General features: G+C 50.3%; 1 protein-coding gene across 3 annotated transcripts in view; it reads left to right on the top strand.

Moving 5' to 3' along the window:
* The window catches only part of LARP4B (La ribonucleoprotein 4B), a 123,822-nt gene that overhangs the window by 93,602 nt on the left and 11,153 nt on the right, over positions 1 to 19,067 (top strand). For all 3 annotated transcript variants that reach the window (XM_040434214.1, XM_040434215.1, XM_040434216.1), the window contains 2 exons: positions 11,928 to 12,179; positions 12,347 to 12,392. In XM_040434214.1, the coding sequence (XP_040290148.1) occupies positions 11,928 to 12,179; positions 12,347 to 12,392 (298 nt within the window). The remainder of the gene's footprint in view (positions 1 to 11,927; positions 12,180 to 12,346; positions 12,393 to 19,067) is intronic.

The raw sequence follows: 19,067 nt of genomic DNA, 5'->3' as shown, positions 1-19,067 counted from the left end.
CACACTGGCTTTTCTGGGTCCACTTGTGAGATTCGTTTCAGGACTCTCACAAGCGGCCCAAAACAGATCAGTTAAGCCCCAATACATTCTGAATGGATAAGGATCCGCTCAAAATGCATCAGTTTGGCTGCGTTTGTTCTCCGTTGCGTTTTTTAGGTGGTCGCTAAAACGCAGCTTGCAGCGTTTTGGTGTCCACCTGACTATGCGGAGCCTAACGGATCCATCCTGACTTACAATGTAAGTCAATGGGGACGGATCATTTTTCACTGACACAATATGGTGCAATTAAAAACTGATCCATCCCCCATTGACTTTCAATGTAAGTCAAGACTGATCCATTTTGCCGTAGACTTTTTATTTTTTATGAATAATGCAAACAAATCCGTTATGAACAGATACAAGGGTTTGCATTATCGGTGCAGATCCGTCTGTGCAGATACAAGACGGATCCGCACCGAACGCCAGTCTGGAAGTAGTTTAACATTGCCTGAAGATGGTGATAAGTGAAATACCAGTGTAGATAACAGTGCTAAAATCCTATTTCTGAATGAATTTCCTTTTCTCGCTGGTATCATTGGGGGACACAGGACCGTGGGTATAGCTTGCTGCTGCCACTAGGAGGCGACACTAGGCTGAAAAGTGATAACTCCTCCCCTGCAGGCTATACCCCCTCCAGCCTGGAGAGAGCATATCAGTTTTTAGCTTGGTGTCGTAGGAGGCAGACCTCCCTGCTTTTCCAGGGCAGCTTACTTTTATTATTTTATCTTTTTCCTTTTTTTTAGGTTTGGGGAAACAGAGTCGCCTAGCCACTCTGTCTACCCCGGGAGCAAGGCCGGTGTCGGAATCCCTCACCGCTCGCCCTCCCCAAGAAACAAAAGTGGACCAGGGCAGCCCAGCTCCCCTGCTTCCCGCCAGCCAAAGGGGTCACCTGAATCCGGCGAGACCCTCCGACATTCCAGTCCCCTGCCACTTCGGGTGCCAGCGGCTGAAGAGGTGACCCTGCTGGTACTCTGAGAAAGGGTAAAGAGAAGAGGATGAAGATGGGGTGAGTAGTCCTCATTGGGTAAGTACCTCAGCCCCCCCCCCCCCCCCCCCCTTCCCCTTGGTCACCTCGGTCACCTCATAAGATGGAGGACTTTTTCTTCATGAGGGCCCCACATTACCTCAGGCCCCAATGTAGTAGCCGGCACGTTATACGGCCTGCGGGGTGAGCACCAGCAGCCGGTGTTCAACCACGGCGCTTGAGGGCGCCGCTCCGGTCACTCCACTTCCCGGCCGGCTATTCACTCGGCCGGCGCCGAAAATTTAGGCCCCGGCTTCTCTCCGGGCCTACCGGAACTCAGCCCGTACAGTTTTTTTGCGGCCACGGGATGGGTTCCCGCAGCAGGTGGACACATCTGCCCACTGATCTGGAGGGGGTATCGGCGGTTACTCTGAGTCCCTCTGTGGTAGCCGGCCGGCAGTACCGCCCGGTCGGCTGTGCGCCGAACTTTATGTCCCGGCTTTGCGGCCTACTAGGCTGCAACTTTCATTCCTATTATGGAGGGGGCGGGTTCGTCCTTTAGGCGCGAATCCTCTAGCTGTCCCTCCTCCTCCAGGTGCCCGCTGAGCTCCGCTCCGGTCCTCTGAGCAGGGTTAACCCTTCCTGCATAGCCACCTTTTTCAGGCCCCTGTTTACCCTAGGTTTCTTACTGCAGGCGCAATGAGCCTTAATATTGCGGTATACAGCCCTTCCTGACCTCTCCATATGAGGTTAGGTCCTCACCAAAAAATAAATAAATAAATAAATTATGCGCAACAAAATCCTGCCCTCCTCAGTCCACAAAATCCATGCTCCAACTGCACGAATCCAGTGGGGTGCATCTGGAGGATCCCAATCCGCCCTCTGAGGCAGTTTGGTTGATTATGCTCCAACTGCGCAAATCCAGTGGAGTACATCTGAGGGATTCCCATTCCGCCCTCCGGGCCGTTTGGTTGATTATGCTCCAACTGCGTGACTCCAGTGGGGTACATCTGAAGGATCCCAATCCGCCCTCTGAGGCCGTTTGGTTGATTATGCTCCAACTGCGCAAATCCAGTGGAGTACATCTGAAGGATTCCCTTTCCGCCCTCCGGGCCGTTTGGTTGATTATGCTCCAACTGCGCAAATCCAGTGGAGTACATCGGAGGGATTCCCATTCCGCCCTCCGGGCCGTTTGGTTGATTATGCTCCAACTGCGTGACTCCAGTGGGGTACATCTGGAGGATCCCAATCCGCCCTCTGAGGCCGTTTGGTTGATTATGCCCCAACTGCGCAAATCCAGTGGAGTACATCTGAGGGATTCCTATTCCGCCCTCTGGGCTGTTGGGTTGATAATTCTCCAACTGCGTAAATCCAGTGGAGTACATCCGAAGAGTCCCCAATCCGCCTTCCGGGTCGTTTGGTTGATAATGCTCCAACTGCAAAGTCCAGTGGGGTACATCTGGAGGATCCCAATCCGCCCTCTGAGGCCGGTTGGTTAATAATACTACAACTGCGCAAATCCAGTTGAGGACAACTGTAACTTCCTATCCACCCTCCGGGGGCGTCCGTTTGAGTTTCTCCTCCTGCGCAACTCAGCGGAGGACCTCTGAAAGCTCCCAACCCACCCTCCTGGGTCGTTTGGTTAATAGAGCACCGTCTGCGCAATCAGTAAGCAGACTTTTAGTTCCATTCCACCTCCGGGTAGTTTGGTTCTTCTGTCAACACCGCAACAGCCGTGGGCTAGAGGCTGAGAGGTGGAACTGCGCACGAGCGAGCCGAAGCAGGACAGTTTTTCGGACTCTGACATGAATCCGGATAAATTTTCTGGTTCTGGTGTATGCATTAACCCCTTCCTTAGGCACTACTTACACTTCTACTAGATACAGTGCTTAATTTGGGTATTACCTCCTGCCTGAGGTGGACTGACCTCACTAGCATTGGCCTCAATGCCAGCCATAGGTGTCCTTGTTCTGTGAGTGGCGGAATTGAAGTTCCACTGGGCTCAGTATCGTCAGCATACATTAACCTTTTGTATAGGTGGCATTATGGCCTTCTCACTGCTGTCGCAGTTTTACGTACGCATTACACCCTTTCTGGGGTGGGATGATGGCACTTCCCACAGAGTACAGAACTCGTCATATGCAAGTTCCTGCTAGGTGCGTTACCCCCTTCGATGGGTGATGTATTTGCACTACCTCGGGTTACAGTACTTACTGGATATGTTACTCCCGATCATAGGTAAAGCGTTTGCACTGCCACTGGGCGCAGTGCTTGCCGTAGATTTTTCCCCCTCCATTGGGTGGGTAATTACACTTCTGTAGATTGCGGTTCTGACTATCGCGCTACCTCCTTCCCTAACCGGGGGATTGCGCTTCCGTTGGTTACTATTCCATCTCCCATTTGCCATCACATACTTCCTATGGCATTACCCTCTACAAACGATCTAGTAACGGGGGATCACTATGCATCTTTGCATGCTGTATTTCAGCTACGCCACGAATCTAGAGGCCTTGGTTTCCTTCACATGGGTCCGTGGCAACAGTCGGTACCGCTGGTGCCTGATATTCTCATCTAGTGGCATATGGATACTGCCACGGGATAATATGGACACTCCAATACTGTATCCCTCTTTTCTTCATGCACTTATTGGAGACACAAAAATGTCGGCCTTTGTGCTCTCAGGGGTGTCACCCAGCCTTAGGTGTCCTAGAGACTCCCCATCCCCATGAGCACTCCACCGTTCGGGTCAGTCACACTGCACAGAGTTCGGTGGTCAAGATCCAGCAAGCAGAATATTCCACCGACTCCGGATGCTTCGTCCACCACTCATCCTTATCTAGGTGAGGGCGTTATGCTGGCAATCTGCAGTGGCTACTACAACGGCTTCTCCTTCGCAGGGTAGTCTTCACGCTAGGGCTAGATGCTCCTAGTCGCGGTAGCGAGACAGCCCCCCTCAGGTAGGGGTTCTACCCTGGTACTAATTCGGCAGTTGCTCCTGTTCAGCGCCCTTGTCAGGTGGAGGGTTTAAGGTTAGCTCTACTAACTGGGCCAGCTTGATACCAGAAATTCTACTGGATGTTCTCAGGCCTTCCCCTCATGTCCACGCTGGCGGAGCATGCGGTAACCTCTACCGCACGAGGGGTGTTTGAGTCACCATTACATGCTAAGGTTCCTTCTGCACAGTTCTTTCGTCAGGCAACGGATTCCTCTAACACGAGAATCGGTGACCTCTACGGTGTGGCCTACTCCTCGGCTGGAGTATGGCGTGAGCATTACTCTTGGGACTTCCCTTGTAGGGCCTCCCTTCAGGCGGAGTATCGCATCACCATTAGACGCTGTAGAGCTCCAGTCTCACATGGGAATGGGCTTTAGTTCTGGCCTATTTCTGGTTTACAACCAATAAGGGTCCGTGGCTCTGACAACTGTTGTCCTTCTGCCACATCTAATCCATATGTTTGAGAAAGGCTCTTGATGTGAGCCGAAACGCGTCGCAGAGTATTGTTTGTGAACAATAAAGACATAATCTTTTGTTGAAGACTACAGTGAGTGGCACCTACTTTTTGAGTGCGTTCTACTAGGTAGATCAGTCCCTGCGACACTCGTCAACACTAGATTGCCGTTCTAAGCGGGACCTGGATTCTAGTAGTCATACCGTGACGCCATTGGTTCTACCTCTCTTCAGGTGTCGATGATATCTACGTCACCTCAAGCCAATGGTGGTTGTTCTTTCACTGCTCATTCCGGGGGTGGACTGAGAGCCTTACCAAGACGGGTGGAGCGTAGTCAAACTTCACCCGGCAAGAGTTTTTCTCATCTTTGTTCCACTCATCTGCCCTTCCAGGCAGCGTTGCCACTTTGTTGAAAATAGTCACTGACGGGGCTTCCCATCACTAGCGGTGCTCACATTGGCTTTACTTTACCTTTCCCGTATGGTATTGATACTTTGGCCTGTAGTGGGGCACGCCTGGCTCAGGCGTTTGTTTCTTAGTGATTATCAGGCAGCTTCTCTCACTAGAAATCTCACCACCAGCCTCTATGGCTATAAGGGCATTGGTCTACCAATATTCCGCCCCCTAGGGGGCGTTCTCTGACCAGAGGTGAATCCTACGGACTTGGCCTTTTAGTTCTACTTCCACAGCTGCGGCCAGGAGCCAGCTGTTTGGAGGCGTTATTTTTTATTTTTATTTTTTTCTCTGAGTTGATACGCCTTTCTTGTACGTATTTTTTCATTAAGTATGAACATACGGCAGTGTTCCGTCCAGGATCCTCTTTTTTCGCAGAAGGTGGTCGCCTTTCCACACCTTACAGACATGGGTTTCTCTTCTTCTCCCTCGTAGTACACGAACCGAGCTCTCCATCAGCCATGTGATTTGGCCTCTGAGCTTGCTTGTCCTTGACTAGCGCTTACAGCCCTACGGACTTCTACCAATTCTTATCCTGGGGTTCTTGTCAAGGCTGACGGCCTCCAAAGGCTGTTTTTTCCAGATGGATCCGCTCAACAGTTGCTCGGGCATTTGCCCTCGGGTAGGCAACGCCCAGCTGAGTCTTGGCCCACCCGACCAGCGGTCGGCGCTGCTCGGGTCCATCTCCTTCATGCAGTAGTTTCCAGTGTGGAAGGCAGTATCTTGGTCTTCCGGGCACACGTTCATCAAGTCTTACCGGGTGCCTTCCTAGGCACCGGCGGATGCTGTTCCAGGCAGCAAATTCTTGCAGGCGGCAGTGAGTTACGCATCCTCGAGGGCGTTTGTTTCTCCAGGGGCATGTGATTTGTTCCCTCCCCGTGGACTGCTTTAGGACGTCCCACGGTCCTGTGTCCCCCAATGATACCAGCGAGAAAACGAGATTTTTGTGAAACTCACCTGTAAAATCTCTTTCTCGCAGGGTTCATTGGGGGACACAGCTCCCACCCAGTAATTTCTGTTTGCTGTGATTGTTGGCGGTTGTGGAGCCAGTATGGCCCCAGTTCTGGTTTGATCCGACTGGCGTTGGTCAGTTGTTGGTTGTTTACCGTATGGTTATTTTCTCCTACTCCTATGGCTTGGGCACAAACTGATATGCTCTCTCCAGGCTGGAGGGGGTATAGCCTGCAGGGGAGGAGTTATCACTTTTCCGCCTAGTGTCGCCTCCTAGTGGCAGCAGCAAGCTATACCCACGGTCCTGTGTCCCCCAATGAACCCCGCGAGAAAGAGATTTTACAGGTGAGTTTCACAAAAATCTCGTTATTTATAAGTGGATGTAGTAAAGGGGTTGCTCATAAGTTTAATACATTAATAAGTGGATGCAGTAAAGGTTAATAAATTAAACTACTTGCAGTAAATGTTATAAAACTAAAAAACTAAAGAAAAAAAAAACTTTGAAATCTCCTACTACTTCAGCACCTTCTGTGCCCCCAACATGCTTCGGTGGTCCCCAACAGTCTTGTTTTCTCGCCCATATTCATTGGGGGACACAGAGACCGTGGGTATAGCTATGTCCTCTAGGAGGCGTTGACACTAGTAAAAGCTGTTGGTTCCTCCCCTGGCAGCTATACCCCCTCCAGCCTGGAGAGAGAGCTTCAGTTTTTTCTAGTGTCGATAGGAGGCAAGACCTCCATGCTCTGCAGGGATCTTCTGAATATTTTTTTTTTGTTAGTTTGTTTTTCTTTCTTTTTTTCAGATGGGAAAACAGTGGACGCCTTGCCTCCCTGTTCTCCCGGGGTCAAGTTGCGCCAGTGCCGGTCACCCGCACTGCTGCCTCCCCCACAGAAGACAAGTTGGACCAGGGCAGCCTCGCCAGCCAAGGGATCACCCGTCGAAGTCCCTTGATTCCAGCTTCCTGCCACTATGGTGCCAGTGGCTGAAGGGGTGACCCTGCTGGACCAGAGGAAGGGTGAAAATTGCGACAGGGATGTAAAGAGGATGAAGAGAGGCGAGTACACGGGACTCAGGTGAGTATGTCCCTCCTGGGTCGCCCCCTCCCTCCCTACCTGGTGGCAGTAATGCAGAGGTTAACAAGGCACAGGGCTTAGCCATTCACTAAAGGACCTCTGATATTCCCAGCACCCTGTAGCCATTCCCTTCTTCCCCCTCTGGCAGGTTTTATTCGGCCAGGAAGCCCGGCACTCTTTCCCTAGCAGGGTGGCACATAGGGGTTAATGTCAGTATTCCCCCAGAGACTAACCACAGATTCAGACCCTGACATGAGTCCGACGCAATCTCTTAAGATTGCATCTAAGGTGGCCTGTAGTACTTGGTATGCATTAAACCCTTCCTTAGGTGGAGTAATTGCACTACTTCGGCATAAGTACCTTCCTTATACATGATCCCCTGCCATAGGTGGACTCGGTACAATGTCATGAGTTTCGGGACCTGCTATGCATATCCATTCATGGCGCGATGACATTATCACTGGTACATTGTGTGCTGTATGCATTACCCTATTACTTAGGTGCAACAATTGCACTCCCACGGGGTACAGGACTCTCTATGTGCACTAGTTTTCGCCATGGGCCCCCCCCCCTTCATAGGTGAAGTATTCTCCCTAGTACTTGCCGTATTCCGACTTTCGCACTATCCTTCCATAGATGGGGTGTTGCACATCACTGTGCTTCCTGTCGCATTTCCCCCTTCCGCTAGTGCTCCACTAGCGGGGAATAACTAAACATCTTCGGATGCTGCAATTCTGCGGCACCACTGCTCTAGGTGCCTTCGCTTATTTCCTAGGTGGCGTGGCAACAGTCGGTACTCGCAGGTACCCGGCACTCTTACCCTAGTGCTGCTATGGGTGCCACCAGTGGACACTGTGGCTGTTCCTTCCTTTGGTGCTGGTTTTGTGCATGGTTATAACATTCTCTGTCTTCTCAGGGGGTTCCTAGCATCACTTGTGTCCTAGAGTACCCCCATCTCCATGGGCCTACGTTGTTCCAGTCGGTCATGATATTGTCCGCATCAATACGTAGTGCGTACTCCATTGCACATATATGGTGAGTACGTTCCAGCGAGTCGAGTGTTTCACTGACTCTGTATTCGCTATCCTCCACTCCCCCTTCTCTGGGAAAGTGGTTATGCTGGCACTCAGGTCTAGCTCCTACAGCTTGTTCTACTCCACAGGTGCAGCTTTTCGTTAATGCTCGAGTTCGTGGTCACGCCAGTGGGACATCCCCCTCAGGTAGGGGGTCCTACCCTGGAGCTAGCTGGGCAGTTGCGCCTGTTCAGCGCCCTTCCTGGTAGAGTTTTGAGGTTAGCTCTACTTCACTGGGGCAGTATGGTACGTGGCTTCTACGGATAGTCTCAGGCCTCCCCCTCAGTTTTGCGCTGACTGGGCAAGCGCTGGTTACTACTGTGGGAGCGGTGTTGCTTACCACTACATGCTTGGTTCTTACTGCACAGCTCTTTTGTCAGGCGGTGGACTCTTTTAACACTGAATTTGGTGGCCCCTACGGGGACCTCCTCCTCTGCTGTGGTATGGGGCTAGCAATACAGTGTGATCCCCTTGCTTGGCTTCCTCCTCAGGCGGTGTTTTTGCACAGCCACTTAGTCCTTAGCTACTTCGGTATAGTGCCGGTCTCAGACGGGGAATGGGCTTAACCCTAGCCTATTCTTCTCCTGTCTTTCCCCCATCTGGCTCAGGGTTCATAGCTGTCCCGCATGCCTTGGTAGTTCCTACGTTGCTACCTTCCCTCATCTGCGTTTGCACAGGGTATTAGTTTCAGGCTCGATCCGGTCCAGACTGGTGGGCTGTGGCGCCCTCCACATTCCTCCTTCTACAGGGACTCTTCCATTGGTCCGGGTGTGCTAACGGTATCTACACAAAAGCTTCCCGCCTTTCTCTCCAGAGCCAGAGTTCCGGAAGCGTGCAACTGGACCCCCTGATTCTCCTTGGTGGGAGTTCTCCCTCCTTACGTATTTCTTCTCCTCCTTCCCAGGGTTCTACGGAGGATCCAGATGGAGGACATTCCGACAAATCCTAGTCGCTCCGTGTTGACCCCATAGCGCGTGGTATGCTGACCTCGTTCTCCTTCCTGGAGATGTCACTGCCCCTCAGACACGACCTTCTTCTTTCACGGGGTCCGGTCTTACGTCAGCATTTCGATGTCGACGTGGAGAGGGTTTTCAGCGGATGTCTTCCGCACGATGATTCAGGCCAAGGAGCCTGTATCGCCCAGGGTCTATGGTGGGACCTGGAGGTCCTTCCTGGGCTTCTGCGAGCGCAGAGACATCCCCTCTCTTCCTGTTTTTTTTTTTTGTTTTTGTTTTTGTTTTTTTTTGCATTTTCTCCCCATGGTCCTATCCTTCTATATTCAGGGTTGGACCTTGGTTTAGCTCTTAGTTCCTTGATGGGTCAGGTGTTGGCGCTTCGGTCCTGGGGCAGCTTCCAGCGTACTCTGGGTTCCCTGGTGCCCATGGGATCCTTCCTTCAGGGAGCGGCTCATACAGTTCCTCTGTACTGTCCTTACAGCCTTGGGATCTGTATGAAGTTCTCTCAGCCTTCCAGTCTTCTCCACTTGAGCCCTTGCGGAAGTTCTTACTCCGCCTCCTGTCCTGGAATGTAGTTTTTCTTGTGGCTATCACATCCATCAGACGGGTGTCTTAGTTGGTGGTGCTCTCTTGCAAGATCCCCTTCCTGGTTCTTCACAGGGATACGGCAGTTCTCCGGCCATTCCTTTTCCCGAAGGTGGTCTCTGACTTCCATATCAATGAAGTAATTGTCCTTCCTTCCCTGTCCCTTTCCTTCGCACCCTACGGAAGGGAGTTACATTATTGGGCGTTGTCAGAGTTCTACTCCTTGTTAGCAGCCTCCAGTCCCTCTCGGCGTACGGACCCCCATTTCTCTCCAGAGGGTCCTCGCTAGGGGTTGGCGGCCTCCAAAGGGCGATTGCACATTGGATTCGGTCTGCAAGTGCTGACTCATACCGCGCCCGGAGCAGGGTTCCACCCTTAGGTGTCACGACTCGCTCCACTGAGCGGTGGACGCTTCTTGGGTTCTGTCACGGCTCGCTCCACTGAGTTGTGGGCGCTTCTTGGGCTCTGAGGCATCGTGCCTCGACTGCGCAGTTGTGTAACGCGGCTACCGGTCCTCCTTACACACATTCACAAATTTTTTCCAGGTGCTTTCTTATGCATTGGCGGCCGCTGCTTAGCCCGCAAGGTCTTGCAGGCGGCAGTTTTCTTAGCTACCAGCAGGGACGCTTGCTTCCATGGGTCTGTGGTTTTTCCCTCCCGTAGACTGCTCTTGAACGTCCCGCGGTTCCTGTGTCCCCCAATGAATATGGGCGAGAAAAGGAGATTTTTGTATAACTTACCAGTAAAATCTCTTTCTCGCTGTTCATAGGGGGACACAGCACCCACCCAGTATTGTTGTCCAGCCACAGTTGTAGCTATTGCTGGTTTGGACCCCGTTGGGTCCTTTGACATAGTTGGTTTTCCACGTGTTTTTCTCTTTGGTTGGCTTGCTTCTCCTACTGCTTCTCACCAACTGAAGCTCTCTCTCCAGGCGGGAGGGGGTATAGCTGCCAGGGGAGGAGCTAACTGCTTTTTACTAGTGTCAACGCCTCCTAGAGGACATGGCTATACCCACGGTTCCTGTGTCCCCCAATGAACAGCGAGAAAGAGATTTTACTGGTAAGTTATACAAAAATCTCCTTTTTCTGGAGCAATCATATGTAGGGATGAGCGAACTTCAGTTTTTGAAGTTCCGGTTTAGACTGAATTAGGTTTATAGATTCAGTTACCATGGAACATAACGCAATTCAATGACGAGGCATTCCATCATAATAGAAGTCTATGGCCGGCATAATGGAGAGGAGGCGACTCCTTCATAACAGAAACCAGACAGATCCATTATGCTGGCCATAGACTTCTATTATGATGGAATGCCTCTTAATGCATTCCGCTATGCATTCAGTCATTGAATTGCGTTATGTTCCGTAACGTAATTCAGTCTACACCTTAACTTCAAAAACTGAAGTTCGCTCATCCCTATTGATGTGCCATACACCCCGCATGATCTCTGCAGCCAGTCACTGGTCTTTAGTCAAATACTTGCTAGCATCCATACGGAGACCAGTGGTTGGTTGCAGCGGTCACCTAAATATATGGCACCTCACTGCTCCAGGACAAAAAAATATATAGTCAGGGATCACTGGAGCGGCGAGGGATTTAAAAGATGAGTAATCATTAGGTTTGTTTTCAGTTTATAAAGTTTTCATGTTGCTAGTTTAATTTCTTTACTCCCCAGACAACCCCCTAAGTCTCGGTTCACACTCTGTTCTGGACTTGTGCTGGTCAAGACAGTTTGAACTTCTCTGCCAAACATGTGACTTGGATATAGGCAACATTATGTATGTGTCTCCCGAATTAAGGACTAAATGTATACACCAGGACGTTGCTTTGGCATGCGCTTGCTTAGTGATAGTCGATGGGCTTGTTAGATCTTTATATTGGGACAATTTTGAGGTATCCTGACCTGTAGACAAATCTTCATAAAACCTGCAGCTCTGTGGGAATTTGCTTATGTGATTGGATGTTGTAAGCTGACTGTCCAAATATAACGGTCTGTGAGCATCTTCCTGTGGCCCCCACTGTAAATTTTTATGACTTGTATCTGGCTAGTATCATCTTAACTGAGGCAGTGGTGGTTGTAGTTCTGTGTTTCTGGTTTGCTTGGGACCAGTGTAGACCCCAATTTTCTTCCCTTTCTGAAGCTTCAGACTTATCGATGTTCAGCACGGAGACTTGTGACCTTGTCAAGTCTATTGGAGCATGGAAGATCTTCATTATGGTAGCCGTTGTACTTCTGGTACTTGATGAAACATCTTTTACATAGCGAAGCCTGGCAGGGCATGTTGTGTACGTAAATGCTGTGTGCTGCCAACCTCTCTTCAAGAAACAGAATGTTATCTTAATTTTCTCTTTACTTGCAACTTCTGTATTTAATAATTCTCTAGGAATCCTGGCAAGTCTCACCTTCGACATACAATACCTAGTACTGATAGGGGTACTGCACTTCTTGACGGTCCAACTATCTTCAACTTTACTACTGATAGATTAATCAATGGTGTGCGAGGGCCACCAGCACGACAGCCAGGACAAACTAGAACAAGAATGCCAAATACGGCAGCTTTTGTCAAGAGGGATGTCGGTACTGGTCGAGTGGAGCCTACCACCATTGAAACCTCCCCTGGTCTTGGGAGGGGGAGGTGAGTTTGCGTGCGCTGAGACCACAGATGTTTTTTGCTTGTAAAGGATTTTTTATTTTTTTTTCCCCAACTACTCGCAACCGTCATAGATTTGTTATTGTTCGCCTTTTGTTATGTGTAGATCAGTCTGGCTTCATGGCTAATAAGTTATCTCTTTAAATCCTTAGGAAAAATTCTTATGGATACAGGAAGAAAAGGGATGACAAGTTTGTGGTGAGTTAGATTTTTCTGGGGAGAATTTTTATTTAAAAACAAAATCCTGAAGATGTTAATAATAGACTCCTTACTCACCTCCACTAATCCTTCGTTGCTGCCGCTGTGCACTTTCTTTCCCAGCCTGACACAGCTGGAAGAGCTAGGATATGCCTGCTCAGCCAATCGCTGGCTGAGGCAGGTCATAGCTAAGGCCAGTGATAAGCTGAACAGGCCTTTTCTAGAGTTTCTGGCTGTGTAATGCTGGGACAGGAAGTGCAGAGCATCAGAAACTGGGGCAGTGTCAGAATGGTACCATCAAGGGGTCAGTGGAGGTGAGCAATGATTCGTTGTTTTTAACCCCCTTCCCAACTGCCCACCGTGTTTATATGTCCTATCTGCACATGCCCCGTGTAGATGGCACATATGTACACGTGCAGGCAGTGCTTTAATCCCAGTGCTGGAATTAAATCTCCTGCAATCTTGCAGGAGCAGGTTGGGGCCCGGCTGCAGGACACAGCGGGGACCCTGAGGGGAAGACAGGATCGATTTATTACCGCTTCTGCCTTCTCCTGTGCCATCAGGAGAGCGCTGATCAGCTCTGCCTGTGTCATGCCCCCACAGGGGACTGTATTCCCCTGTAACTGGTGCTCCTGTGGATGCCCCAGTTAGTGGAAACAGTGAAAAAAAAGTCAGTGTCCTCCAGAGGTCTTTTAATGACTTCCTGGGGGACATATGTGCCAAAAAGAAACTAAAATAGAAGTTAAAAAATGTAAAAAAAAAGAAATTTTTTAAATGCAGTTGCTAACAGAAACGGTCACCATAGTCGCCACGTTCTCTCAAACCTATACATGTTATTTATGAAAACGATTGTCACAAAATAGGGAACCCATTGCAATAATTAGTCAGTTTTAATGTTTAAGAAATAAAAAGCTATAATAAAAATATAATACTTTTTAATAGCTGTTTTCTTCCAAATTAAACCTAAAAAAGAAAAAGAAAACTCTAAAAAAAACATTCTAATAAGTCCTAAGTGTCAAGTAAAAAACAAAATTGCAAAAAGTATTTTGGTAGTCAAACAAATAAAAAAGCTACGGTCACTAAACCAGCACGTGCGCAAAATCTCAAAGTTGCCTGGACATTCGGGCATTTTTTTTTGCCCTGGTCATGAAAGGGTTAACATCTTTAGGAATCTGTCACTGGGTTTACTTTGCCCTGCCTACTTTGTCTGTTCATCCATTTACTTACAATAAGTTTTGAGCAGACCTAAGCAAGAGAGTTCACTCACTAATGTATGCTCTCTGGGGTCATTGCATTCATGGTTGCCCAGTGTGCCTCCTCTTGCCGTTGCATGACACACTCCTTCCGGTATAGCATAAAAGCTATACGTGATCTGCGCATCATGAATGAGGACTCCAGCTCTGGGGTCTCACCGGAGCTGCTCACAACTGCCCTCAGACATGGCGGCATAAACCTAGTGACAGATTTACCTCTAAGGGCTGATTCACATGACCGTGATCAGCCTGGGAAACACTGTCCATGTGTCGACCTCTGCTCCCGTGACCCAAACTGACTGCATCGTAGTGATTTATCATACAGTCAGATCGTACCTAATTGTGGGCTATTGCAGTGTACGCACACGATGTGAGTACAGTGCAATAGACCCATGATCAAGATAGACTGACTGTATCATAAATTACTATGATGCAACCAGTTGATGTCAGGGGAGCTGCAGTCAGCCTGGGAGATGCGTCTGACACACGGGAGCGATCACAGTCATGTGCAAGAGACAGAGTCCATATTTCTGTGGAAGTGCGTCAGATTGGTTGGTTATCATATTTAGCTGCACTGCAATTCACCACTACCATGAACACTAGGGTCACTTACTTGTCATGCAAGTGTCTAAAAAGCAGTGCATCCGATAAAACCTATCTCCAAATGTATCAAGGTATTGCTGCGGTCATTGAATTAAGCCCTTTGTGACAATGGTCTTTGGTGCATAAATGTCCACATCAAAATTTCATCTTTTCAAAATAATACTGAGTAAGGGCTCTTTCACACTTGCGTTGTCCGGATCCGTCGTGTACGCCATTTGCTGGAAGTGCCCGCCGGATCCGTAACACCACAAGTGAACTGAAAGCATTTGAAGACGGAACCGTCTTCAAAATGCGTTCAGTGTTACTATGGCACCCAGGACGCTATTAAAGTCCTGGTTGCCGTAGTAGTGGGGAGCGGGGGAGCAGTATACTTACCGTCCGTGCGGCTCCCGGGGCGCTCCAGAATGACGTCAGAGCGCCCCATGCGCATGGATGACGTGATCCATGTGACACGTCATCCATGCGCGTGGGGCACCCTGACGTCACTCTGAAGCGCCCCGGGAGCCGCACGGACAGTAAGTATACTGCTCCCCCGCTCCCCACTACACTTTACAATGGCAAACAGGACTTTAGCGTCCTGGCAGTCATGGTAACCATTCAGAAAAAGCTAAACGTCGGATCCGGTAATGCGCCGAAACGACGTTTAGTTTAAGGCCGGATCCAGATCAATGCCTTTCAATGGGCATTAATTCCGGATCCGGCATTGCTGCAAGTGTTCCGGATTTTTGACCGGAGCAAAAAGCGCAGCATGCTGCGGTATTTTCTCCGGCCAAAAAACGTTCCGTTCCAGAACTGAAGACATCCTGATGCATCCTGAACGGATTTCTCTCCATTCAGAATGCATTGGGATAATCCTGATCGGGATTCTTCCGGCATAGAGCCCCGACGACGGAACTCTATGCCGGAACAGAACAACGCAAGTGTGAAAGAGCCCTGTTATAATTTTCTTGTTTGTGGCTCAGAATAGGCCTATATATGGTACCAACGCAGAGCCAAATCTTAAGTTTATGTAGAGGAAAAATCATTAAAAATATCAATTTTTTATTTATATAGTGAATTTGAATTTGATAAAAATAAAAAATAAATCTGGGACAGTATTGCTTAATGTGATAACCGAACCCCAGGTTACCTTGCCATCTTTATGACTTTGTACTGACATGTTACCAACTTACCATTGCTTTTATCCTAAAAAAACAAACAAAAAAAAAACTGGTTTAGCAACTTTTTAAATATCGTCATTGCAACTTTTTTTTGTCACAATTGGCATTTTTATGCCCACCTCACAAATTTACTAAAAGGGGCATGGTGAGGGTAGGGCCTTCAGCCCTGGTACACTTATTTGTGCCGGATACTGATGTAAGTAGTGACTGAAATCTACGTCAGCTACGGTACCAGCTGGAGTAAATTTCAGCGAGGCACAAGCCTTGTCTTAAGATAGCAGCCCCTGGACCATTAACACCGGCGTGGCTCAAGACCAATCTTGATACATCAGGGCCCTAGTCTTTACCTACTTCAACTTTTAATATCTGTCTTTCCGAAGACGGCTTACTTAATTTGGGCTAGCGAGTTGGAGCCTGGGACAAGCAACTTGTATATCAGATTATCATGTGTTTTTGATGGTTTAGCTTGAAACAAATTGTTGAAAAAATTTAATAAATACGTAACATTTTATTTTCCATATATATTGACAAGAAATAGATGTATTTTATTATAAGGCTGTGGACACATATTTAGGGAATTTTTTTTACCATTGCCCTTTACTTATTTTGGGTTAAATAAATTCTTTTTTTTTTAGTTTGTCTTTATGAAACATTTTCAACAGTTTTTCCTCTACAGATTTCACTTTCACTACATCTACAGCCTTTTACTCTGTGCCTCAAACCTAATCCAACAGGGAGCTGCTCTGATGGCTCAATCTCCCTTATTTCAGAACTCCTGACAGCTTCATAAACACTCATATAAGCGAAACTCTTAAGAAACCAATGCAAGTTTGGCTAGAACGAGTTTTTGAGTTGTTAGGAAAGTACAGCTAAGGGCTACAGATCGAGCTCTCTGAGCTGCTCCCTGACTGATTCAGTGTGAGGCAGGTAGTGAAAAGTTAAAAACTTGCAAATGGGTTAAGATATGGGATGGCTGGTAGTTCTGATATGACTGCACATGGAATAAAAATGTATTTCTCGCCCATATTCCTTGGGGGACACAGGAAACCATGGGTATAGCTCTGCTCCCTAGGAGGCGTGACACTAAGTGAAAGCTGTAAGCCCCTCCTCCATCAGCTATACCCTTCAGCCTGGAGAAGAGACTGCCAGTTTTTGCTTAGTGTCCAAGGAGGCAAGACACCCCCTGCTTATGCAGGGTTGTTTTCCTATGATTTTTTATTTTTGCGTTATTTGTTGTTTTTAATTCGATTTTTTTCTACCTACAGGGACAACAGAGGCGCATTAGACCCCTCTGTTTCTCCCGGGGTTGAGTTGCGCCAGTGCCGGTAATTCCGCACTGCCGCCTCCCCCACAGAAGACAAGGTGGACCAGGGCAGCCTCGCTCCCCTGCGTCCCGCCAGCTCAGGGTCGCCCGCACGCCAAGTCCCTCCCCCGGTTTCCTGCCACTGCGGTGCCAGGAGCTGAAGGGGCGACCCTGCTGGACGGATTGAGGGTGAAGACAGCGGATGGTGAGAGTGGCTGCTCCAGCCTCCCCTTCCCTCCCTCCCACCGCTGCTACGTCCCCCATGGCCATGGCCACTGCTACATGCCACACTACTACAGCCATTCCCCCCCCCCCCCCCCCTCCACCCCCCCCCCCCCCCCCCTTACCGGGCAATGTTGGAGGGGAGTTTTATCTGGGCACAGGGACGCTGCCTTACAGGGGACGGCTGCAGGCAAGCAAACCGTCTGCCACATCGCAGGAGGGAGCTCTGGTTGAAGCAGGCGCGGCGGGGGCCGCTTACATGGCGTGAACGGCGCCATTTCATGGCCGGCACTTCATCACTTGGGGGGTTAAAATCATTTTGCCGCGCGCGCGCGGCTCTGCTTCAGAGCGGCAGAGGGGGGGCGGAGCTTCCTACATGCGCTCCGCTACTTCCGGGTTCATCGGGCTCCACTTCTCACAGTGCTGCGTGGAATCCTCTCTGCAGTGCGATCCGAAGCCGTTCATCTCCGTGCTGCTGCCTCTCCTCCACAGCCTCCTCAGTCTGTTCCCCTTACCGCTGCCGCTTGCATCATCCGGGTCTGGTAGGACTTTTAACCCCCTCCGTGCCACAGTACTGTCGCTTGGGTGTTATCCCCGTTCCTTTTCTTTGGGGTCTCCCACTTTAAGTGCAACATCTTTGTTCCACCATGTCAGACCCTTCTGCAGCCGCCAAGCCTTGGTACCATGCCTGTACTGCTTGTAGGGAACCCTTTCCCCGGGGGCAGTCTGATCCGCACTGTACTGCATGCCGGGCTCCACGGCAGCCTCAGTCGCCCGCTGTGTCGCTCCCTGCTGCCTCTGACCCGCCTGACTGGGCTAGATCCCTGTCCCAGGCCGTGGAAAGCCTCACTCATGTCGTGGGCCGCCTAATAGACAGGCCACCTACCCCGCAGGACGCCTCTCTGATTGTCGCGCCCTCCGGGTCCACTGCTTCTGCCGCTGCAGCGGGTTCACTCTCTCTTAGTGACCCCTCCCGAGCTAGGCACTCTCAGAAGCGTATTAGAGTAGAGCGAGCCTCCTCCTCTGAGGCCTCACTCTCCCCGCCACGCGTGCGCACCCAGACGAGCCTCTCCTCTCCAAAGGATTCGCTCTCTGAAGGTGAATTGGCGGTTTCAGATTTGGAAATGGACTCGGCCCTGCCGTCCAAGCTAGCCTCAGCGATGGGTCAACTCATCTCTGATATTCGTGACACCTTTAAGGTGCAGGATGATCCCCCTAGCTCGGACGCAGCTAGCGTCTCCTTTATCAGACCCAGGCAGGTCTCAAAAGTCTTTCCAATCCACTCTGATTTCTCCTCTGTGGTGTCTAAGGCTTGGGCTCGCCCGGACGCCCGTTTTGTCAACCCCAAGAAGCTGGACATTTGCTATCCTTTTCCAGCCGATGTCGTGGCCACATGGTCTTCCCCACCCAAGGTGGACCCCCCTGTGGCCCGGCTGTCAAAGAACACGGCCATCCCTGTTCCCGACGGGTCCTCTCTTCAGTCAGCGGAGGACCGTCGCATGGAGACCCTTTCCAAGGGCATTTTTGCTGCCTCCGGTTCTGCTCTCAGACCGGTTTTTGCCTCTGCTTGGGCAGGGAAAGCAATCTCTGCTTGGGGTGCGCAGCTGGAACAGGAGTTGGACTCGGACGTCCCCATCCAGGACCTACGTTCCTTGGCCCAGCTTATTATTCGGGCCGGGAATTTTGTTTGTGAGGCCTCCCTTGATGCGGGAGCCCTTATTGCACGCTCCTCCGCCCTGGCAGTTTCCGTCAGGAGGGAGCTCTGGCTGAAGGTTTGGAAAGCGGACGCTGCCTCCAAACGTTCCTTGGCGGGGCTACCGTTTGCGGGTTCCCGCCTTTTCGGGGTCCGCCTAGACGAACTTATTTCGGAGGCCACGGGTGGTAAAAGCACCCATCTTCCTCAACCCCAAGCCAGGGGCGCCCCCCGCGGACGCCCTGGTGCGTCTCGTTTTCAGTCCTCCCGCTGGGGCTCCCACCACAGCTGCCGCTTCGGCTCCTCCCCAGGACAAGCGTAGGAAGCCGTTTTTTCGGGCGCAGCCCTCCTGGCGCAAGCCGCAGGCTGCCCGCACACCCGCAGCAAAGCAATCCTCTGCCTGAAGGCGCGCCCCCACCCACCCTTTTCAGGGACGTCTGG

The sequence above is a fragment of the Bufo bufo genome, chromosome 5 (assembly GCF_905171765.1).
Source record: "Bufo bufo chromosome 5, aBufBuf1.1, whole genome shotgun sequence".
Classification (NCBI taxonomy): Eukaryota; Metazoa; Chordata; class Amphibia; order Anura; family Bufonidae; genus Bufo; species Bufo bufo.
This window is presented reverse-complemented; position numbering and strand designations above follow the sequence as displayed.